Source organism: Ovis aries, chromosome 10, assembly GCF_016772045.2.
Source record: "Ovis aries strain OAR_USU_Benz2616 breed Rambouillet chromosome 10, ARS-UI_Ramb_v3.0, whole genome shotgun sequence".
Classification (NCBI taxonomy): domain Eukaryota; kingdom Metazoa; phylum Chordata; class Mammalia; order Artiodactyla; family Bovidae; genus Ovis; species Ovis aries.
The window spans coordinates 84,003,471-84,021,812 of NC_056063.1; the positions used below are offsets into that span (position 1 = coordinate 84,003,471).

The following is an 18,342-nucleotide window of genomic DNA, read 5'->3' on the forward strand; positions in this document are numbered from 1 at the left end:
AATACATCAACTTTTCATGCACGTTGTGGCATGGGGCAGTGGGGGGGGGGGGCGGGGGGCGGGTGTTTTCTGGTTTCCAGAATACAACTATTAAATGAAGATGTAACAAAACGTTTTTAAAGAGCCAAATATTTACTTAATGGCTCCGACCACCAGGAGAATGGCTTGATGTCAAATTCATTATCCACACAGGAAAAAGCATCGCGCAGGCGGTCTTCATTTCATAAATAATGCATTTTATTGTATTGCATATGGCTATTAAGGAGAGCATCCATGATCAATACAGACTGAATACAATGCGCTAGTCTAGTTCCGTGGAGTCCGGTGCCATGTCGGTCCTTATGTACAGCGGAGGTGGTGGAAGACAGCAGAGGTCAGTCTTTCGTCATGTCACAATAGCAAGAAATATATTTAACATCTCGAGCTCCAGAAACAATGCGTACCCCCGAAAAGAAAACACTGTGTCCTAACTGTTAGAGTTTATATAGCAAAAAATATTTTAAATTTAAGGTAAGTCAGGCAAAATGTACAAAGACCCAATATACATTGTGAAGTTTTAACAAACATAACATTTATACATTTTGGTTCCATTCTGTAAACTAAATTTAAAATGTAAATATTGCATATGCCTTTTTTTAAATTTTTCTGAAATGTACAGAAGAAAATTTAGTACATTATCAACTTTTTTATGTCGCTCGTTTGAAGCGGCAAGAGGAACATGACCACGGGGAGGGCGGCAGGACCACACGGGGAGGGGAGTCTGACGCTGCATCCAGCATTGTCCACAACCAGTCCTGCGGGGAGGGGCGGTTTCCATAGCGACTCCATCCATCCCGAGTCCCAGAACTAAGCCAAAACTTTATACATCTTTTCCATAAAGTCTCTCTATATTACACGCTGAAAATGACCTTCAAACCAACATCAGACGGTCTGTGCACGGTTTCGCTGTGTGATTCCAGAAGCATGAGACGAGCAAGGTCCAGGGCGGCCACTTTACATTCAACTTTGTCTTGCGATACAATCCTCTGTTCTGAAAGGTCAGCATGAAGGAGAAAGACGTTTGCATTGCGATTAAATATAGGTTTAAGACATTGAATCTTTTTGGTCTTCCTCTAGAAAAGCCTCATTTTATGAATGCATTACTCTATACTGATATATATCTATATATTTATATATATATTTTTCTCCCCCTACCACCCTCCCACAAAAAAAAAAAACACCCCAACTCGTATCTCCAACAAATTCATGTAACATCTACAGGACTCTCAGAGAAGAGGCACTGAGGATGAGCCCGTGGGAGTGGGGGGCCCTGCAGCCCCCTCCCCGTGCGTCCAGGGAGCACGGAGGTGACCTGACACTCTGCAGCTCAAGGGCGGCGGTTCTTGGGGACACCCTTGGCGATCGCCACAACACTGGTGTTTCTGGAACCCTGAAGACACACAGCAAGAGGGGCCGCCTTGTTGGGAACTTCTCTGACAAGTGACATGCGCTGTGAGATCGCTTTGCTTTCTCTGTGTTCCAGGATGCCTTCTGTATCTGCTCCTTTTCCTTTTCTGCGTCTTTGTCGTCGTTTGGGAAAGCCTCGTGGCCCGACACGAGTGCATTGTCGTCAAGATAATACATTTTAGAAGAGACCTGCCAAACCCTTGACCCCCCATCTTGGAACGGCTCGCATGCCTACGTGAATTTTTGGTTAGAGAAACGCAAGCTCAAGGTTAAGGACGGCAGAGACGTTTGAGCTTGTCAATAGGATCAAAGGTGTCTGCAATCTGAAGTGCCTACATAAACGTCTACAGAGAGAAGCTTGAGCAAGTCTCTTAAAGGTAAAAAGAGATACTCACCCCCATCCCCCACCCGGCCTTCCCAGACCCTGCCCCTCCCACCCTCCCCCACCCCGTACAGTTGATGATTTGCAAAAGTAGCTTGCTTCCGTTACATATAATAATTATTATTTATCCATCCATCTTCGGAGTCCAATCTGAAGTTGCATCTCCGTGGAGAGACGTCAGTCCCGCGCGGGGCTCTGTGTGGGAGTAAACACGTGGGTCCCTGGGCTGGACTTCGATGAGCAGCTGTGTCCGGGGCTGGGGGATAAGGCAGATGACCGCTCTGGAGACTCAGCCAGCAGAGGGGGACTCCCCCCACCAACCATGCCGACCCGGCTTCACCTGGGACTGAGGTAGGACGGTGGTAGTTTTGAGCGGATGTCCGTAAACACCAGATTTTACCACTTGACTGTGAGCTGGGAGAATCTCCTAGCATGCTGCGGGATACATCTGCTGCGTCAAAACGAGGGCAAGGAGGAACAGACACTGGCCACAACCAAGACTGTCCGACCTTCTCGTGAGTCGCTCCTTCCGCTCATGTCGTCGAAAACCAAACGCGAGGAGGCAGACTGCACCCCCAGCCCCCGGAGACCGGGGGAGACGGGCGTGTCCACGTCTAACTGGGTCACAGGCGCATCCACACGTGACAATCGCTCAGATCCAAAAGGAAATGGCAAGCAGCTTCCGATGTGTTTTAAAAAAAAAATGCTGAGCATCTTCCTCCCATGGTTTTCTGTGATGCGTGTCGTCACGGGAATGAAGCTGGACAGGTCTTCACTCTGTAAGAGGAAGGAGATCGTTAGTGGGCTTCTGTGCACACAGAGCCACCCTGGGTGGGGAGGTGAGGGCCCCCTCTCCACCGTCTTTTGCCACTTTTCAGGAAACGATCCTCTTTGGGAAGCAAAGTTTATTCACTCCATTTTTCCAGAGACAAGCTCGCTGGGTAAACCTCCCACTGTTGCCCCTGGAAGCGGGGCTGATGGATTCCCAGTGTGCTGGTGAGACCCAACAAGTGAGGCTCATGTTTTCAATGCAAGAAAACTAGCCGGGATTCTCCCCTTGGCGGGGGCGAGGCCGCATGACCTGGCCACGGCCCCCTCGCCGCCCCGGGCTCAGATCATCATGTGGATAGCCGGGGGAAGCGCGAGGAGCCGCTGCCCTCCTCAGGGGGCTGCGGAGACAATGAAAGCCCCACCAGGATCACAGCGCACTGCCACCACAGATGACACGAACACGTCACAGCAAGAAAGGGGGAGAAGCAACGAGTCCTCACACCTGCCCGCAAGGAAGCCCTTCTCACTGGATCCTCAACCCTGTTCCTCACTCAGTTCAGCTCAGTCGCTCAGTCGTCTCCGACTCTTTGCAACCCCATGAATCCCAGCACGCCAGGCCTCCCTGTCCATCACCAACTCCCAGAGTTCACCCAAACCCATGTCCATTGCGTCAGTGACGCCATCCAAGCATCTCATCCTCTGTCATCCCCTTCCCCTGCCTTCAATCTTTCCCAGCAGCAGGGTCTTTTCAAATGAGTCAGCTCTCCTCGTCAGGTGGCCAGAGTATTGGAGTTTCAGCTTCAACATCAGCCCTTCCAATGGATAGTCCCTGTTCCCAAAATGACCCTAGATTTCAAAACCTCCCATTACATACTGCTTCCTCTGCCGACGACCCCCCCGGCGCTGACCTGGCAGGATGCCCACCAGCTCCGACGGCTTCCTCCCTAAACTTCCTCAGCTTTTCCCAAATTCCCTCAGCTTACTGCCACTGGATGTGTTTGCTCCTTCTTCAGGGGACACACCGACCAGGAAGGCTGACGTGCCGCAGCGCACCACCTCTTTCTTCTCCAGCCTCTTGGCTCTTAGAAACGCCAGGTGGAGCACCCTCCCCACGTTGGTAACTACTCGGCCACATGAGTGCCCAGCGGGTCTCGCGCCGTCGTAAACAGAACAGTGTCGTCCTGCGAGGCTGTAGGTTACTTAACCAGCATCTCTGCATATTATTCTGAAATCACTTAGGATTCTAGTGATCGGTTCACACTCCCAGATTTACTTCTTTGCACACCTACTGTTTTCTGTTTACCTTGAGTTCTGAGTGATAATCCCAGTGAGACGGAAACATCCAGGGTGTCCCACGGCCGAGACTGGGCACCTCCTCTGTAGCCAGGCGGTGCCCAGGCCAGAGCCAGCATAGATGCGGGCTGTCTACCCACAATGTAAACACTGTCATTTTTCATGACTTAAAGTTCCCAACCATGCGGTATTTTGAGACAGTGCCACTTTATCTTAATATATTAAAAAAGACATATCTTTTAAGAAACTTGATACATAAACTACTCAGAACATGAAATAGAGAAGAGGGCCCCAGAGGTCCTCCAAAGCAAAGACGTGGCTCCATCTATTTCAGGTTCTCAGCTGAGCACTTGAAGGGTTTGCATCCCTTAATTACAGAGGCAGTTGTTAAATCTACCTGAACTACCGAAGAATTGATGCTTACGAACTGTGGTGTTGGAGAAGACTCTCGAGAGTCCCTTGGACTGCAAGATTAAACCAGTCAATCCCAGTGGAAATCAACACTGAATATTCACCGGACAGACTGATGCTGAAGCTCCAATCTTTTGGCCACCTGATGTGAACAGCCAAGTCACTGGAAAAGACCCTGGTGCTGGGAAATATTGAGGGCAAGAGGAGAAGAGGGCGGCAGAGGATGAGGTGGTTGGATGGCTTCAGCGATTCAATGGACATGAACTTGAGCAAACCCCAGGAGATGGTGAGGGACAGGGAAGCCTGGCGTGCTGCGGTCCAGGGGTGGCAAAGAGTCAAACACGACTGAGCAACTGAACAGCAGCAACCGGAACTGAGTCTCCCCCAAAACGAGTCTGCATTTGGTCAATCTGGCCCTGACCATGGGGAGAGCCCTGTGGCCGCCGCAGAGGCAGTCACCACCCTGCGGGTCACACTTACAGAGAGAGTTCCATTCCGAGTCTATTTTTATACTAATGATTAGCTGAATTTGGCTAAATCATCTCGTGTTAACACTCAACCCCATTACCTTGAAAACAGCTAAGCACAGAAGTTCTCTAACCCCTCAAACTCTACACACAGTCACATACACGAGGGTTAATGCTTGCTGAACAGCTCACTCGCCTTTACCATCTGCAGGCTCAGAGAGCCATGCACGTTTCTGCTCTGCTTCTAAGGACGCTCTACGGCTATGAAATAACTCCCACCAGTAGAACTCCACCACTGCTAATCAAGCTGGCTGGGTCATTTCTTTGAAGCACAAACTGCGTAACTGTCAAAACTTTTAATTTCTAAGCAGTAGCATTATGAAAGCAGAGAGCTGCTAGGAGGCAAGAAGTGAACTGTGTATTTATTCCCAGTGACCTTCCGGCCTTCTTCCCAGTTCTGCTCTCGAGCAGCGCCTCTGGGACGCTCGCGGGAGGGTGAGGGAGGCGGTTCCCGCCAGAACGGGAGTCACAGGACGGCTGTTTTCCCGGCCTGTTTCACAGGTGCTCTGCCCTCTGCAGACACCTGCGTCCCGCAGGACGCTCAGCTGTGGTCACCAGCGAAGGGAGGAGCAATCCTTCCAAGGGCACAAGCACGGGCCGTCAGCAACCCAGGGGCACAGCCAGACGTGGGCACAGTGAGGAACAGGGCTCCCCAAGGCGCTGAGCCAACGGCTAGGCAGCCCCAGGCTTCCAAGGAAAGGCAGGGACAGGGGTGTGGCCCCGCACGTGGTGAGGGAGCCCCGAAGACAAGCACACACACCGCACTCAGCCATCACAGGCAGCAGGGTGTGCTCATGGCACGTGGGGAGGATGTGGGCAGGCTGAGGCCAGAGAGAGGACAGGCGTCAGCTCAGAGATGGGCATCTGGGCGAGAGGTGTGCGGCGCTTAACAAGCGGATGCATCCAAGCGTGTAGACGTGTCCTGGACCGACACAGCGGCACCACGTGGACGCCAGCTGTCTCCCCCTGGAACACCTCGGGTCAGGGCAGGGAGCCTCCACAGGCCCCCCCGGCCCCGGAATGTCAGTCCAGGCCGCCCGCGTCACCTGCCACTGAGACCCCCGAGGCGCACCCCTGACTCACAGGGTGGTCCCCCTGCATGTGCTCCGGCAGGAATCCTGACCAGGATCCTCAGGCTTCAAGTGCGCTGAGCAAGCAGCCCCTCTGCAGTCGGCGAGCATCCAGAACCACTCTCGGTCCCGTCGCTCCATCCCGCATCCCGGGAAGCAGGGGCCAGAGCAGGAGCTGGGACCTAGGACCAGAGTCCACTGTTTCCTTGTATTTATTTACTTTTGAAAGTGAAAGTGTTAGTCACTCAGTCATGTTCGACTGCAATCCCATGGACTGCAGCCTACCAGGCTTCTCTGTCCATGGGGACTTTTCCAGCAAGAATACTGGAGTGGGTTGCCTTTCCCTTCTCCAGGGGATTTTCCTGACCCAGGGATTGAACCCAGGTCTCCCGCACTGCACGCGGATTCTCTACCATCTGAGCCACCAGGGAAGCTTAAAATCACTCCTCTCCCTGAAAATTAGCCTGGTTCAGCCAACTAGGAAAAAAAAAAAAAAACTTCTAGATCACCACCCCTCAACTTTATTAACAATGGATTCCAGCAAAACTGTATCTTATTATCTATGTTAATCCTACTAAAGGCAAAGAACAAAAGATTAATTTTCTGATCTCTCCGCAGTGCCGATCTCTGTGATGTGAGATGTTCTCTGCACTGAGGGGGTGCCGGGGTAACATGAGGAACAAACGTGGCCAGGACCACGTGCTGCCCATGAATACAATCACAGAGCAACAGAGGCTAATTCTGACTCTGCTCCTGGAGGTAACGCGTCTAGAAACAGTGGAAAGTTACTGGCGCACGTTGAACTGGTCGCATAATTACACGCTGCGCTGCTCTGCAGCTTAGACACTGCTGTGTAAAGGGACCCATTCACAGAAGCATTTATCGAGAGCTACTTGATTTAAAAAAAAAAAAAAGTTTCAGCAGAAAGACTGAAGCTGTTCCACAGGGCACACCACACAGCCCAGCCACGCCCACCTTCTTCTTCTCACTCTCATAGGTGACACGTGACATCCACGTGATGGATCCAGTCCTTTGTCAGTTACTGTAACTCCCTGGGGACCCGGGCTAATTCTGCCCTTTCTCTTCCATTTAAAAGATCAACCAGAATGCAGATGAGCACAAGTGTTGTCAGCAAAGGCCCACCTCCAATTTGCTCTATTTTTTAGAGAAAGAAAGAAAAAGGAAACACATCACTGAAAAACTCTGTGCTTGAGATAAGCAGGGGAGCCACCAAGCCTCAGAATAGGACACATGTCACACCACCACCGAGCTGGCCTCCAAGATTTCAAACACCGAGGCGGAAAATGTGGTGAGCAGTGGGTCGAGAAGGTTTCAGAAATAAATCGGGGAAATGTGCTCTGGCCAAAAAAAACAAAAAACAAACAAAAAAAAACCTCAAACAGCATTCTGGAGCATGTTCTGACTCATGGCTTATTAAAGTGATTTCTTATGATTATTTGGGTTTGGATGTAGACAAGAGTCCCGTGTGGGGCTCCTGTAGACTTCCCTGCCTGGGAGGGACCGGGGGCCTCCCAGGGCTTTGGTAAACAGCACTGCATCAGACAGAAAGCAAACCCAGGCAGCAGGTACACACAGTTTGGTATTTTCAGGCAGATCTGAATAAGGGGCAGTACAGACACTTGTTTGCATGACAAAAAGGAAACATTATACTTTTTAAAATAAACATTCATATTTCTAGTAGCAAACACGATTAAAAAAGAGCTAAACCCTCTGGTGAGCCCAAACATGTCCTGGTTCATTAAGACTTCTTATGTCAAACACAGAATGATGGGAGAAAATAAACTTTTCAGTTACATGAGAAATTCCTAGAAAAGGCAACCTGATAATTCAGTATCTCCCCACTTTAATAAAAGCAAAACCACTCTTAGGATATACAAAAAAAAAAAAAAAAAGTAAGGTTGGCTGTGATAACAAGCAACCCAAAGATTCTAAGAAAAACGGTTACTTAAACTTTACAAGTGGAAAAAAAAAAAATAACTCACAAGGAAAATACGGAAGCACGGAGTCCCCAGGACAAACCGGTGCAGCCAGTGACTTGACCAACCCAACTTGTGGAGGACCTAGAACCTTCTGGAGGTGAGCTCATCACGGACAATTAAAATCATTTCATCCCAAATGCTTGTGATTAAAGACATTTCCTGGCATCAAGTTGCAACTTGATGTTAATGACAAGACAGGAGACAGGATGAGACACCCAAGTGCTCACAGGAGGCTGGGTTAATAAACGGCGTCTCTGTTCCTCCAGCTCATGTTTAACCCTGCACACAAGACCTGAATCACTGGAGACAAGAGCAGTCAGGTGTTCTAGACTGGTGTGTGTGTGTGTGTGTGCGTGTGTGTGTCTGTGTGTGTGTGTGCTAGTCACTTCAGTCGTGTCCGACTCCTTGCGAGCCCAGGGACTGTAGCCCACCAGGCTCCTCTGTACACGGGATTCTCCAGGCAAGAACACTGGAGTCGGTTGCCATTCCCTTCTCTAGGGGATCTTCCTGACCCTGGACTCGAACCCAGGTCTCCCGCATTGCAGGTGGATTCCTTACCAGCTGAGCCACACACTTCAAATCCCACCCATGCCTTCCCAATCATCCACAGCAATTCTCATGAACTTTACAGTGAGTAGCCTGCACTGGCTTCATGTCTTAACACTTAAGTATTCATTTCTTGCCTGTTTGTTATCTGAAAGCCTGATGTGTGGATCCTATAAGCTACTCTTTTAAGGCAAGACATTTCCATCATGACAGGATAAATATTACTGATTCTGCTCCAACTCTGGTGGCTCAGATGGTAAAGAATACGCCTGCAATGAAGGAGACCTGGGTTCAATCCCTGGGTTGGGAAGATCCCCTGGAGGAGGGCAGGGCAACCCACTCCAGTATTCTGGCCTGGAAAATCCCCATAAACCAAGGAGCCTGGCAGGCTACAGTCCATGTGATCACAAAGAGTGGGACATAACTGAGCAACTAAGCACTTGCTTCAACTCAAAAGACCCAAAAGGCAAAAATGCCCCTAAAATGTCAGCAGGCCCTTCTCCCATGTGTGTGCGTGCTGAGTTGCTCAGTCGTGTCTGACTCTCTGCGACCCCATGGACTGAAGCCCGCCAGGCTCCTCTGTCTGCAGAATTCTCCAGGCGAGAATACTGGAGTGGGTTGCCATTTCCTCCTCCAGGGGATCTTCCCAACTCAGACCAAACCCATGTTTCCCGCGTGGGCAGGTGGATTCTTTACTACTGAGCCTTCTGGGAAGCCCAGACCCTTCTCTCATAAATTATGAAAAGTGAGGCCTTTTCTGGATAAAACCAGATGAGGGACCCTCCGTGACCTGCCAGCCACCTCAGGGCTAATCGGCAAGAAAGGATAAGCCGTAACTCCTCCCAGAAGTTCCATCACTGCAGCGCTGGGGACGCTGCTACCCCTTTCTGCAAATAAAAGACGGGAGGGACTCGAGGAGGAGTGAGGAGGACTCCTTTTGGGTCCTGGAGTCTAAACATTTACCCATGGCCATCAGCTGCATCTAAACTCCTGCAGGACGCGAAGCCTGGCGGACGGTGGATCTCTGCTTGGCGCGCCTGGACCATCTCATGCCTGGCACTCAGCACGGGCCTGTTAGCCCTTCACGAAGCCCTGATGAGTTCAACGGAAACCAAAACCCACGTGGTGGGTGTCAGTTCTCACAGGCATAAAAGTGGGATGAAAATCTTCTCAAGGATCCCAGAAGCAACTCGGGACTGTCCAAGACGCGGGAGAAAGCAGCCCTTTGTCACCTCACACGAGTGGCCTTCGGAGAGAGAGGCCAGTGCAGCCCTTGCCCGTGTCTGGAAACGGAGTTTTATCAGAACGTGGCCCCTGCCACTCACTCAGATGCAGCTGTTTCTCACTCTCAACGGTGGGGTAGAGGGAGGGGGACAGAGACCTTGAGGCCCCGGAACACGAGGAGGAGGAGAAAGGGTAAATCTGTGAGAGTTACAACGCATTTCCCTCTGCGTGTTACACCTCGAGACTCACCGATAGCCCCTTGGAAAATTATCTGCGAGCCTGCATGCTTTCGAGATCTGATCCCATCCACTTACAGCCTGCTATCCTGTTACAGACCCTCCTGAGAAGGAGGAAGCAAGTCATGGAGTCACTTATGAAGCCACCACGCTCTTTTGTAAGCGGTTTTCCTTACACGTCTATTTGATGTTTCATGAATAACATAGCAGGATCAAATAAATCGGATTATAACTAAATATATCCTACAGTACTGCTTTTTCAACTCGAAAAGAAGTTACCTACATTAGACCTGCAACTCAAAGAGGGTCTAAATCTCTTCTCTTTCTTGGGTCATTGTAAAATGCAACTGTAATTATGTGTCTGCCCCTGAAAACAATAAATGTTTTGGGGCCAAATGATAGAACATGCATTAAAATTCCAACTATGCTATGAATGATACAATTCTTTCCTTAGCTGTATATTCTGGTACACTATAAAAATGTTAATACCGTGTCTAGGTGATGTTCTCAAGCCTAAATACTATACTTTTCTCATGAAGTGAAAACTTTATATATATGTATATATATCTCAAACCTAATAGTTTCCCTGTAAAGGGCTTTCCTGGTGGCTTGTCAGTAAAGTGTCTGCCTGCAATGCAGGAGACCCGGGTTCAATCCCTGACTGAGGAAGATCCCCTGGAGAAGGACATGGCAACCCACTCCAGTATTCTTGCCTGGAGAATCCCACAGATAGAGGAGCCTGGCGGGCTGCAGCCTGTGGGGTCGCAAGAGTTGGACAGGACATAGTGACTAAGCCCACCTACCTATAAAGTGAAAGGAATGTAGAATAGCAATTTATTCAAAATATAACCATCCCCAGATATCCTGCTGTTAACATAACATTTCACATGAACCGATCTTTCCTTCGGGTATTTAAGTATTTAAGAGTTTCTATTAGATCTTTCCTGTTTTACAGTTTGATTCATTTTGTTTTTATTATTGAAACGGAAATAAGCATTTTCCAGAAATCTGTAATTATGCCAAACACAGCTCAAACCCCCTCTAAAATATCACTGAATCGGAAACATACTTATGAGTATAGTCAGAAAGATACACCTTCAGGAATCTGAAACTCTGTTTTTTCTACTTAAGGATGATGCAAGAACTTGGAAATGTATTAAAAACAGGAGCCATGAAAGACTTATCGTTGTAAGGCGGAAGAAAGAAAGGATTTCAAGAAAAAAGGGGGAACATATTCTGACCCACCACCAACCCCAGCCAGTGACCTGAACCGTCTTCCAGCACTTGACACATACTGCGGGGGCCTCAAAAGCCTCGGCGTCCAGACTGTGGGTCAACCTCCCTGACGACACATCCCTGACTGGGCGGCCGGCTCCCCTCCTTGGGGGAAGAATCCACCGGCCTTCAGGCTGAGATCTAGGCTCTGCCTGCAGAGGGGAGGCCGCGGGTCCCCAGCCGGGCAGCCCCGTGCTCCAGAGTCTTGGGGCACACCTGCCATCGCGGCCTTTGCTTCATTCAAACCTCCGCCCGTGCGTGACGTCACCAGCAACTGCAGCTTCAGGCAGCAAGTAAACAGGCCATGAATGCACAAACACGCGGGCAAACAGCTCCCGGAAAAAAATGAATAAACTTGTTTTCACTGGAAAGGAGGAGAACAGAAGCAGAATTGTTTTTTGATAGGGTGAGAGGGGCGGGGGTAAGTCCGGGCCGTTTGAAGCGAACGTTCTCGGATGCAGCACAGAACGCCTGGCTCGGGCGCCTTCTGCACGCCTTGGGCATGGCCCGCGCGTCTGGGCGGAGGCCCCCAGCAGGTGGGCCTCGGGGCCCAAGACCTCGATTCCCTCGGGCTCACATACAGCCGTGCCCCCAGTGCAGACGGACGCTTCAATCCCCCTGAGGCCGATGAGAGCCATTCACAGCCTGATCAAAGTACCCCTGATTGACATTTCAGTAACAAAAAGTGGAAGGTCCAGAGTTCCAGACCACCTTTATCAGCTTCATTTACTGGAAACAAACAAAAAAAAAAAGTGAGGGGAAAGACAGCAGCTGATGGCCATGCCTTCCCAGGGAAGAGGGGCCAGGGGAACCCAGACCCCAGTACCCCCTGATCTGCAGATGACTGCCTGCTCCCCGCCCAGCTTCACCTGCAGACATCAGCTGCCTGGCCGGCCAGGTGAGGCTGCCGGATACCCATGTTCAGCCCACACCCGCAGCGTCTTTATATCTTCAGAACTGGAGCCTCGGCTGGGTGAACCTGCCGAGAGAACTGTGGAGCCTCAGCACAGCCTGACCTCGGCACAATTCCTCCTCGGCCCACTTGCTGGGAGGAACCCCACGCAGCCGGGCCCCTCAGGGGAGCTGTGGGAGCCTCGAGTTGGAACCCTTGGCCCCCGGCCCCTCCTGGAGGGCCCAGGGCAGCCAGCTGTCAGACACGGAGCAGGGAGGTGCCTCCAGGTGGGAGGACCGCAGACGTGAGACGGAGGACACCCAGGCCTGTCCGGACGGCACTCAAAGGGGACCAGCTAGGAGGGCCTTGGTCACAAACCCGCTCCCCCGCCCCTCTCCCCTAGAGAGAAGGCAGAGGGCAGGAACTCAACACTCAGCCACGCCAAGACAGCTTCCCAAGCCGCTTACAGTTAAGAGAAAACGCGGGGAGGCGATCAGCTCGGTGTAAAGACATTTCTTACAGTGGAAGGAAGTGCCGACTGGCAAGAACACATCCCTGGGCTCCAAAAGCTGGGCGGGAGTTCTCTACGACTCCCGGAACAGAGGTGTCCCCTACCCACCTCTTCAGGACTCGGAGTGCGCACACAGTGACGTCCCAAGATCACACAGAGGGCCGCCCCCCAGCAGAGCACCGCGCAGACAAGGATGCCCCGACCCAGGAGATCCCTTCTGCCTTGTCACACTCCACAGCTTTACGACTCTGTGACACTCGCTCTACGTGAATTAAGGTAACTTGTTTCCTCCGTCGTCCGTAGAGGGCAGCTGGCCATTTTGCAATTTCTACTTGTTGTATCAAACTGAACGTGAATGGGGCAGGCCGCTTCACGGTGTCCTGAACCGTAACTGAGAGGAACAAGAGAACCTCACACGTCAGACGTTTTGGACGGCTCTGACGAGATGACGCGTGAGTCCAGTTATTTCCAAGTCTACACAAGCCGTCTGCCTGCAGGGCTGGGGAGGCAGACACCAAGAAACAGGCACAGCCCCTGGCCACATGGCCCCCACCGAGACCCCGGGCCCTGGTCACAAAACGCCCGACGGACGAACGTGCAGCCTCCTGCCAGGCCTCCTTACCCATCAGATTCTCTAGACTGACTTTATGAACCAGAGACACCAAGAGACCCACGCGCGTAAGCGTTTTCCTAAGATACACACTTGATAGAGAAAACAGGATTTCATCCTTCCCATCTGGGACAACGCCACGGCAGCCCCTAAGGAAAAAAATAACAGCTAATACAGATGAAAAAATAATCAGGACGACATCGCCGCTTTTCTCTTGTTCAAATGGACGAAGTTCACTAAGACACTTCACCCAGACCATCGCTTTCTTATGCATTTAAGAAAAATTAAGTAAAACTCAGCCTACGTTCTAAAGACAGACTTAAACCCATGTTAAGTCCTTAAAAGTCAAGGAAGTTACAAATAACCACACACCAGTCTATGTATCAAGTGTGCGGTTTCCTCGAAGACAGGCTGAAAGGAGGGGAGGGTCTTTCCCATGGGACTCACTAGCTTTTCTTGGGCTCTGACACCCTCAGCTCCAAAATCACCCCATCAGCCCTTTCCTATGGCGGTCCCATCCCCAAGAAATACAGGGAATACTGACTTATCTATCCCTTTAGTTTCCCAGTCAGCTGAGGAAGGAAATCCATCTGCTGCAGAGCCTGACCTGGGGCTCCTTACAGGACAGCAACCCTGGCGGACGGATGCCCTGGGGAGGGAGGGAGGAACGGATCCAGTTTTTCAAAGGAAGGTCCCGGGGTGCCCAGAGGACATGGAGCCCCAGGCAGCCTGAGCCGTCCAGAGCATCGCTCCCCACAGCCCGGCAGAGGCTCCCCCCGGCCCAGCAAGCAGAGCCCCTTCCCCCTCGGGTGGCCCCTTTAAAAAGCAAGAACGGGGACTCGTCCTCCTTGGAGGGCCTGAGGATGAAATACCAACTAAACGCGTGTTACAAATCATAAGGCGCTTTCCAGATACAGATGTATCCGTGTAGTGGGGTTCGCAGTTCTGGGGCTGAACAGGGCTGTTCACCCTGCGACATGTCCCCCTCTGCCCTCCCCACCCCAGTGACACCTCAGCGGCCTCCTTCCCCCAGAGACCTCTGGGGTCTCTCCACGTGTGATGCACCATCTTTGAGAAAGAAAGTCCAGAGGAGACACAGACCACGCTAAGTGGAAGAAAAAAGATGCTACGGGGAAATGATATGAAAAGCTTTTAAACGCTTTACATGTGGCTCCAAAGCAACTACGCTTTCTGCCTGTGATGTTTAGTGGCAACACAGTCTTGCACTGGCTCCACGCGCCACGGGCGGTTGCTCATGCCTTCTCAGCAGCCTCTGCTCTCCCCCTGCTCCCTCCCGGTCAGCTACATGGGCCTCCTTCTGGTCCTGGGGCACACCAGCCACTTTCTTCGGGGGGGGCCTTTCACCCCGAGTCACTCCCTTTGCCCACAGGGACTCTCCCCATAAATATCTCCAGACCTCAAGCCCCGTTCACGCTCTGCCCCCCTCTCCCTTGTTTTAGTTTCTGGAACACTTGTTATCACCTATATTACTTCACACTCTGAACACACGTCAGTATTAGATATATTTCTTCAGTTTCAAAGGTGGGCTTGAAGATTCAATACCTTTGGCTTCGGTGGTGGTGGGGGGTGGGGGTTGCTTTTTGTTTGTTTTTCCACTTGGAAGACAAACCTCTTTCATCCCAGCTTGCACTCTGGTCTTTTTCAAATGGGTGAGAGAGTTTTAAAGTGCACAGCATGTCACAATCTGCATCTCTGCTCCCAGGTGGCACTGGTAATAAAGAACCTGGTTGCCAAGGCAGGAGACATAAGAGACATGGGTTCGATCCCTGGGTCGGGAAGACCTCCTGGAGGAGGAAACGGCAACCCACTCAGTACTCCTGCCTGGAGAATCCCATGGACAGACGGGCCTGGCAGGCGACCGTCGATGGGGTCACAGAGAGTTGGGGACACGACTGAATCAGCTTAGCGCGTGCACGGCGAGCTGGCTGAGCCTGGCTCTGAAGGCAGGAAGACCCTCCCCAGCCCCCATCGCTCCTGCTCCCAAGCCCACCTTTCCCTCTTTCCGGGAGCCCCTGAAAGGAAGCTCCTGTCATTTGTTTGCTTGCTTTTTTGAGGAACAAAAAAAAAAGGTAAAACACACACTTTTTTAAAAAGGCTCAAGTCAGGGTGTGCCAAGCAGTTTCAGGAGTGCCTAAAGAAAACAGAATTTGCTTAGAAACTGTCCAGACATCTAAAAGCTGAGCAAGGTTGAAGCCTGACCTATAAATAGAATTGTGATTATGTGAAATGTTTACGGATCGTTTATGAGAAAAATATTAACTGAAATCGAAATGCTGACTCCTCACGAACAGCCAACAGCCCGGAACACACCGCGCACTCACGCTCGTGGCTCCGAGAGGCGGGGACAGGTGACCGGGGTGGGCGTGGGTCCAGTTGCCCCTCGCACGGACCGCAGGGGAGCGTCTCTCTCCAGCAGCAGTCATGGGCGAGCAGAGGAGACTCAGAAAGCAGGGCAAGGGGTCCCGGGACCTATCGAAGTTTCTGGGGCTGGACAGCAAAGATAAGACGCATGGAGTGATGCTGGGAGTCGTGACGTGAGACGGCCCAGAGCTGAGGGGCTGGCAGCTTGGGGCTGGGACCGCAGCAGATCAAACCTAGGGGTTCTCAGAGAAGAAAACTGGCGTGGAAACTCCACTTCCTTGGATGGACCCCAGGTGAGTGTGTGGGGCGGAGCAGGGGTGGGGGGGGGCACTCTAAGTTGTGGTCCCACCAGGATTTTCCAGCAAAGGCCACCCGCAGACCCAGCAGCGACGGTCCATCCTGCGTCTCTGGCCGAGAACGGCTCAAGCGGGAGCACAAACATGAACTCTGAGCATCCCAGCTGAGTGGCGAAGATGCATGCTCATCACCCAGAATTATTCTAGGGGCTGAATGAAACGCTCCACGCTGGGGAAACGTGGGTATTTTACTAGGGTGCATATTTCATTTGGAACCAAGTCTGTTCATAAACCAGCACGACCCACAGGCTAAACTGCTTCTGGCAAGAGGCAAGAACTAAAGCGGCATTCAGTTCTGTCCCTGATTCTGCATCTTGACAGCTCCGATAGGATCCTCAACACCGGAACATCTATCGACTTGGAAACTACATGAACTTTCACCTTGGAAAGAAAATGCTCACTTCAAACAGCTGTCAAAATAAATGATATTGAAAGAATGTTTCAAAATCCATGAATGCCATTTATAGGAGTGTGTTGATATTTCATATTGAATATATTCACATCATTCACTATTAAAGTTTTTTGTTTGTTTGTTTAATAAACCAGTTAAGGTGGGTTTTCTGAAACTGACTGAGCTAAACATCCACCCCTGTTTTATAATATTCGAACGAAGGAGGAAACAGACACTGGAGTTTTGCTACTAAGATATTTTGTGAAAATCCATCTAAATATTTGCAACTGAACTGTACAGTTATTACCAGTTTAACTGGCGAAGTAAGAAGAGTTCTTTGTAGCAGTTTCGCCAAGCCGATTTGATAGAAATATTTGATTAGATATTTGTTTTTTAAATTTGGTTATGAGTATAACTGAGCTTATGAGTTAAGGGCATATGAGCAGTTTATGGCTTTGTTTCTGTTTCACTTGCATAACATGGCAAGTGTTATTTTAGTCTCTTTCACGCTGGAAAACAACTTTAAAAAAGTACCTGCAACATATAAGAGGCTTCCCTGCTGGCTCAGACAGTAAAAGCATCTGCCTGCAATGTGGGGAACCCGGGTTCAATCCCTGGGTTGGGAAGATCCCCTGGAGAAAGCAATGGCAACCCACTCCAGTATTCTTGCCTGGAAAACCCCATGGACAGAGGAGCCTGGCGGGCTACAGTCCATGGGGTCCCAAAGAGTCGGACACGACTGAGCGACTTCATTTCACTTCATATAAGAATAGAACAGTAGCATGGCACCACCACAGATCACATTAACAATTTATCTTTGAAAAAATGCAGGCAGGCTGTGGCATAAGAAACGGACCCCGTTCCCCTTCTAGGAGTTCCCGTCCTCTTAGCAGCTCAGGGGTTCTGAGCTGTACCACCCCATCCGTCACCTTCAAACAAAGTCAACCTGCACCTCAGCCTCTAACCCACTCCCTGCTCAATCCTGCTTATTGCCTGGAGTTTCTAGAACACTACCTGCATAGTCTTTAAATTTAGGGAGAGCATCCTGGCCTAATTTCAAAACTTCTCCCCCACCTCTCAATTCCCCCATCATCCATCCATCCACCCACCCACCGTAGGCTCCGGAAGCCCTACAACAGGGAAGTAGCAGGGGCCGAGTGGGGCCTCTGCTGGGCCTGGCAGGCCAGGGTGTGTCCCTCCCAGGGCAGGTCGGGGCTTCTCCACGGTGGGACATGGCCACTGAGCTCAGCCTCCACGTTCAGTGGCTTTCCAGCACCAGCACCCAGCCAGGCAGCCAGCGCTTCGTCCCAGGTCCTTGCAGGAGGACATTTTCAGGGGAGGCGTCAGACCTCCTCCAGGGAGATGCTGCGGCTTTAACTTGCATCTTGATTCCCATCCGCTTTCCACCTAACTGGGGAAGTGCTCCCCAGAGCCAAAGCCCCAAGACAGGGCCCCTGAACTCGGCTTCCGTCTGACCCCAAGGGGCAGTTTCATCATTCCATTCACTCCTGGCCTGTTTACCCCGCGCCGGCCACAGCGACACTGCGGGAATCGCTGGCGCACACGCTCCTGATGGCAGGCACCTGACCCCCAGGCTCATCTGCCAGGAAGGAAGTGGTCTCTGCTCGATGCTGTTGAGATTGACAGCTTGTGTAAACACAGCCCTGGACCACTCCCCAGGGCGTGAGGCCAAAGAGCCCCGACTACACTTCCTTCGGGGCATGGAGAGCTGCTGTGGGCACCATTACACGTGTTTACATCTTCCTTTCTGCCATTTGAAGGGGGCTCAGAGTCACCCCTCAGGAAGGCAGTGCCTTCTGAAAATTCATGTCTCATCCTGTAACAATGAAGGTAAGTAAATACATTTTTTTCCGCAAAAAAAAGAAAAAGATCTCAAAAACAACAAGGGCACTGGTGAAATGATCCCTTCTGGAGAAGATCACCACTTAGCCCCACTGAGGAGTTACTTACGGGTCCTCAGGCAAATTCTAAAATTGCTCGCTTTCAGACAGACTCATG

General features: G+C 51.0%; 1 protein-coding gene across 1 annotated transcript in view; it reads right to left on the reverse strand.

Annotated features, from left to right (window-relative positions):
* Positions 1 to 215: 215 nt before the first annotated feature.
* The window catches only part of IRS2 (insulin receptor substrate 2), a 30,537-nt gene continuing 12,410 nt past the window's right edge, over positions 216 to 18,342 (reverse strand). Inside the window, exon 2 of the mRNA XM_027973785.3 lies at positions 216 to 2,605. Coding sequence (XP_027829586.1) covers positions 2,601 to 2,605 — 5 coding nt within the window. The 3' untranslated portion in view covers positions 216 to 2,600. The remainder of the gene's footprint in view (positions 2,606 to 18,342) is intronic.